This window comes from Pediculus humanus, genomic scaffold (genome assembly GCF_000006295.1).
Source record: "Pediculus humanus corporis 1103172108268 genomic scaffold, whole genome shotgun sequence".
Taxonomy (NCBI): domain Eukaryota; kingdom Metazoa; phylum Arthropoda; class Insecta; order Psocodea; family Pediculidae; genus Pediculus; species Pediculus humanus.
The window spans coordinates 212,463-218,691 of record NW_002987837.1 but is presented as its reverse complement, the minus strand read 5'-3'; the positions used below and the strand labels follow the sequence as shown (position 1 = coordinate 218,691).

The 6,229-nt window shown below is 28.2% G+C and overlaps 1 protein-coding gene across 1 annotated transcript in view; it reads left to right on the top strand.

The window, feature by feature from the left end:
• Positions 1-2,774: 2,774 nt before the first annotated feature.
• Phum_PHUM500950 (Ficolin-2 precursor, putative) overlaps positions 2,775-6,229 on the top strand; it is a gene marked incomplete at both ends in the record, with an annotated part of 8,902 nt that continues 5,447 nt past the window's right edge. Inside the window, 2 exons of the mRNA XM_002430782.1 lie at positions 2,775-2,790; positions 3,145-3,333. Coding sequence (XP_002430827.1) covers positions 2,775-2,790; positions 3,145-3,333 — 205 coding nt within the window. The remainder of the gene's footprint in view (positions 2,791-3,144; positions 3,334-6,229) is intronic.

The following is a 6,229-nucleotide window of genomic DNA, read 5'->3' as shown; positions in this document are numbered from 1 at the left end:
ATAAAAAAATTTTTGATCCGACCATTTTGAATTTTTTTTTTTTCCTTTTGATGTTAATAAAAAATTTTTTTTTTTTGTTGTAATTATAAAATGTTTTTATATTTCATTTTGTTCTTTTTTATTTTTAAATTCTTTCGGAAAAAAGAAAAAAGGAAAAAGGGTAAAATAACCTTTGTTACGTTTTCAAAGGACTTCTAATCATTTACGTCATCGTCATAATTATTAAAATTCTAAAACAATTTTTTTTTTTTTTTATTTAATGATTACCGATACGACGTGGACGAGGACATAATATCGTGTCAATAGAAAAAAATATATATTTAAAACCCTCAACGTTATTTTTTTTTTAATTATTATCTCTTCATATAATTTTTTTTCGTGCCTGTAGAAGAAAGGAAAAAAAGGGAAAAACGTTTTTTTTTTATTTTTCCATCATTATTCTATTTACACTTTTTTTTAAGTATTAAAAAACATAAATAATTTAAAGAAATTGACTTTTCTTTCTTTCTTCTTCTTCTTCTTCTTCTTATTATTATTATTATTCTTTTTAAATATTTATAGTTATTGTTGTTATTATTATTATTATTGCGGCAATTTATCAAAAATTCGTTTTTTCACATTCGATGGATCGAATTCAATTTTCAATTTTTTTTTCTTTTACTTTCTCTTTTTTTTCCCCCGTCTGTCTCTCTTTCTCCCCCTCTATCTCTCTCTCTCCTCCTCTCTTTCTCTCTCCCTCTATCTCTCTCTCTCCTCCTCCTTTCTCTCTCCCTCTATTTCTCTTCGACATTTCTTACCGATATGTATATAAATTTTTTTTTTATTTCTTTTTTTTTGACTTTATTTTCCACGTCTTAAAAAAACCGTCTGGTATAAATTTTTTTTATTTGTGTGCGTGTGTGTGTGTGCGTGTGCGCGTATGCGGGAACCCATGTGAAGATGAAGTAAAAAAAAATAATAATAATAATTTAAAAAAAAAAAAGATATTGAATATTGCAATTGAAATAAATAAATAAATAATATATATAAATTTTTCTCTCTTTCTCTCTCTCTCTCTCTCTCTCTCTTTATAGATAATCTGAATATAATTTATTTCAATGTTTTTTTTTCTTTCTTTTTTTTTTTTATAGTCTATAAATTTTTTTTTTTTTTATTCGGTTATGAAATGGAAAAAAAAATGGAGGGAAATGCGATGAGATTATTTCGGTACGAATGATTTGAATTATCACTTAATAATATATAATTAAATAATATTCTTACTTTTCTTCCTCTCTCTCTCTCTCTCTTTTTCTCTCTCTCTTTTTCTCTCTCTCTCTCTCTCTCTCTTTTTCTCTTTCTCTCTCTCTTTTTCTCATTCTCTTATTATTGATATTCTTCTTTTCTTTTTTTCTCACTTTTCTACTCTCTTCATTCTCTTTTTCTTCTAACTCATTTTCTTTCTACTTCTTTCACCATCTCTCTCTCTCTCTCTCTTTTTCCTTTTTATTCTTTCTCTCATTTTCTTCCTCTGCCTTTTTCAAGCACAAATTCGTATTTTACCTCCTACTCTCTTTTCTTTCCCCTTCTCTCACTCTTTCTCTTCTAGTCTCTTCATTGTCTTCCCATTCTCTTTGTTCTCTATCGTCTCTCTCTCTCTTTCTCTTATATTTTCCGTCCTATTTTTTATCTCTTTCTCATCTCTCTCACCCCCCCTCCTTTTTCATTCTTTTGTTGCCACCAACTTTTTATATTTACATTCGCATACGCACATTGTAATAAAATATAAAATTTTCAAGGATTTAAATACCCAACCGGAAGTTTATACGCAATTTAAATTTTAGTTTTCAAACAAATTAAAACCATCAATATCCGGTTTATTTTCGGATGAACAAATTTTGTTAGAAAACAAATTTCAATTTTAATTTAATTTAATTTAAATCTATTACTACGTTTTGAAAAACAAAATGAAAAAAAAAAAATTTTTTTTTTCGCGAATAAATAAACACCCCCGCATACGTGTATTTTATTATTATTATTATTATCATCATCAACATTATTATTATTATTATTATTCATTGTAACTTTGATGACGTGATTGTAAAAAAAATAATTTCCCTGACACGATTGATTAAGAATGAATGTTTATCACAAGGTTCCGTCGGAATTTAAACGATCGTTATTATCATTATCATTATTATTATTATTATTCTTTTAATGAAGAAAAATAATAATAATAATAATAATAATTTTTTTTTTTTTGAAAACGAGAAACGCGTCGAACATCTGTTTTGTAGGATTTTTAATTTTTTCTTTTTTGTTGTCGTTTAGCAGAAGATGCGATGGATGAAATTTAGGAAGGGAGGAAAGGGGGAGGAAAGGAAAATTTTTTATTTTTATTTTTAATTTCAAAAAAATTTAATTGCGTTGCGTGGGGGTGCGGGTGAGGGGGCGGAGTTTTTCTATTTAAAATAGACTTTTTTCGTCGTAAGCAGACGACAAAAGGTAGAGGAAAAAAAAATAAAATAAAACGGATAAAAATGAATTTTTAATTGTCATGCAAGTGGTAAAATAATAATAATAATAATGATAATGATAATAATAATAATAATATTTTGTAAACGTTTCGCTTTTGTCAAAAAAATTTCTACGACGACCTTTTTTAAACCCCTTATCCCACCTCCTCCACCCTCCACCCCCACTCTCCACTTCGTTTCTTTTTTTTTTTTTTAATTTTATATGTTAATTTAAAATTTTTTTAATTTTCCCGCTCTTTTACTCCATTATCCCTTTTCAGAATGTTTTATTTTTGCGGTTTTTGTTATTCTCTCTCTCTCTCTCTTTCTCTCTCTCACACACACTTTTCCCTCCATTTTGGTTTTTTTTTGGGTTACGCAAAAAGTTTTCCCGTTTTGTATTTTTCTATTATTTACACACGACGATTTTTGTTTCCATTCATTTTTCTGCTGCCACGGCATTTAATAATTTTTTTTTTATTGTATTACGAGAGGTAAAAATTATTTCCCTGCATATTTTGTCCGTGATGGTGGGAGGGGGGAAGGAGGTGGAGTAGGAGGAGGAGCAGGAGTAAGAAGGGGGGCAAGAGGACGCCTTCGTGAGTTTTTGTTTTTTTTTTTTAAACATTTTTATTTATTTATTTATTGACAGATTGCAGTGACGTAGATGGAGAAAATGGTATATATGCGATATCTCCAGGTGAGGGTCCACCACTTTTGGTTTCTTGCGATATGGTATCACCACCCGGTGGATGGACAATAGTACAAAGAAGAATCGATGGATCACAAGAATTTAATAGAAAATGGAAAGAATATGCCGTAGGATTTGGTACGCCATCGGGTAAGTGATTTTCCAACATTTTTTTATTTCGATGTTGATGATAATAATGATGATGATGATAACGATTGGAAATTTTTTTTTTTTTTATTCTCTCGACGAAACAAAAAATATAATAAGAAGGAAAAAGAGGAAGAGAGAGAGAGAGAGAGAGAGAAAAATGTATATAATTCGAGATTGGAGTCGTTGAAAAATTAGTTTGATTTTTCTTTTTAACGTTTTTTCATTTTTTTTTTTTTTCCTTTTTTTTCCTTTGAAAAATACGTAATGAAAGAAAATTTTTCAATTTTTTTTTTTTTTTTCGAAGACAAAGGAAAAAAAAATGTTTTTTTTTTTTGTGTACAAAAAAAAAAAACATTAAATTTAAATTAAAGTTTCGTCATTTCGTATTTTCTACCCCTTCTCCCCCTCACACTTTTCTATTTTTTCATCATTCGAGTAATTAATTACCGTAATTTTTTTTTTTTTGAATTTTTTTATCGATTGATAATACCTGATTGATGATAACGCTTTGATTCGCGTATATACAAAAAAGAAAACGAAAATTGATTTTAAATCCATCATTAAAAAAAATTATTTTTTTTTTTAACGCGATTTTTCATTATTATCATTATTATTATTAGGATTTTCACACTTTTGTGTACTTGTCAAAATTTTCCAGGTTTTTTCTGAATATTATTCCAGGTTTTTACCCGATTCTCTTATAAATAATTGATCTTGAATGATATTAAATGATATTCGAGTATCAACCAATCGTAGCTTTCGTTTTATCGTAATATAAGAAGCTTTTGCATCTATTGTTATCGTAATTGTTACCGAGTTCATCTTATTCAGTTGAAAACTTAAAATTTTCCCAAAAATGTCTACAAGTTGTATAAAACTATAAGTTCCATGTTTTTTCTTTTTTTTTTTTTTAAATTTTCCAGCATTTATTCCAGGTTTTTACCCGTTTCCTTTGAAATTGTCTATATTTCAACCTCTTTTCCCCTTTTTTTGATTTTGGGTGTTTTTTCTATGGATTTTTGGTACGGATACTTCAATTAACTTACCCCATTTTTCCGCATCTCAAGATGATATCCGGTTTGTTGGCTGGAACAGTTTTGTTGGTGTGGATTTGCTGATTATTGAGAACTCAGGTACGGTCCCCCGTCGTAATTGGGGCCCTATCTGGTGAAGATATTTACCTCCTTGTGCTTCTCTAAATATTCGTGCGATGGCAATATCGGTTGAATTCTATTGAAAGCTGTAATCAATCATCATCATCATTATTATTATTATTACTATTTCTAAATTAAGTGTTAAATCAAGCGTCGAAATAAATCGGGTCGGAATAATATTAATAGAAGCCGATTAAAACACAATTAATCATCATTATCTCAACGATGGTGGTGGTGGTGGTGGCGGCGGCGGCGGAAGTAGCTACGATAATGATGATAATGATGATGATGACGTGAGGGATTTAAATAAGTTAAAGTTTTGTTTCGGATTACAAAAATTAATCCGGATAAAATAATTGTGTCTCATTCGTGAAACAATTCAAATAATTTGTTAAAATATTTTTGACGCCATTTTGAAAAATTTTTTAAATGTGTTCGAAAAATAACAAAAAGGAAAGAAAAATGGGGGGAAAATTTTTTTTTTTTGTAAATATTTTAATAAATATGAATTTATGTGAAGACACATAAGTACGCGGTGATAACAATGAAAATTTTTTTTTACATTAAATAATTACGAAATAATTTTTTAAATGATGAGGAGAGAGGAGGGGGGAAGAGGGAAAAGAGAGGCGAAACATTTATTAATTAAACACGGGTTTTATTATTATTATTATTACATGTATATATAAATAAAATAATTCGAAATTTCTAGAAGAATTTTTAAAATTTTTACGCCATCTTTTTTTTTTTGGGAAAAAAACCATCGTAAATTTTCCGGGTAACAACAACAACAACAACAATTAACGACGTGAAAAATATTCCATGTTGAAATGATAATAATAATAATAATAATAATAATAATAATAATAATAATAATAATAATAATAATAATAATAATAATAATAATAGTAGTAGTAGTAGTAGTAGTAAAGCGTGGCATTAAAAGTAAAAAATATTTTTAAAAAGTTTTTTTTGTTTTACGCGATAAAACGCCCGATGTGAAAGAGTAAAAGAGTAAAAACTATTTTTTTTTTTTATTTTTTGTTTGTTTACTCTATGGAAATTTTTGTTTTTTCCTTTTCCTTTTTTTTTTTTTTTTTTTGAATCGTTTTTTTAAATTGATGGAAAAGTCGAAACGAAATGGGATTTGATTATTTTAAATTACGGTGATAAGTGAAAATGAAAAGAGAGAGAGAGAGAGAGAGAGAGAGAATGAGCAATAGAAATAATAAAGGAAAAACAGAGAGAGGGAGAAAGAGAGTGAGAGAGTGGGGTTAGAGAATGAGTAAAAGAATGAATGAAAGAGAAAGAGTCAGAAAAAAAAAATGAGCGAGTGAAATGCCTAGAGGAGAAGGAAAATGGGAGTGAGAGAGAGAGAGTGGGTGAATAAATGAGAGAATCAGAGATAGAAAAAGAAAATAAGTGAATAAAAATACGGAGGAAGTAAGAGAGGAGGGAGTGATATGCAAAAGAAGGGAAGAAAGTGAGAAAGAGAAAGTGCTGAATGAAAAAAAACGGAGAGAGAAAGAGAATGGGAATGAAAGAGAGAGAGAGAGAGAGAGAGAGAGAGAGAGAAATAAAGGAAGTACTTAATTATCACAACCGTTTAAATTTTTTAAAAAAAAAATTATTTTCTTATTTTTCGGCCATTTTTTATAATAAAAAAAAAATGGATGAATGGAAAAATAATAAGAAAAGTAAAAAAAAAAAAAAAAAAAGTTTACGGGTATGTTTTTCCCGAT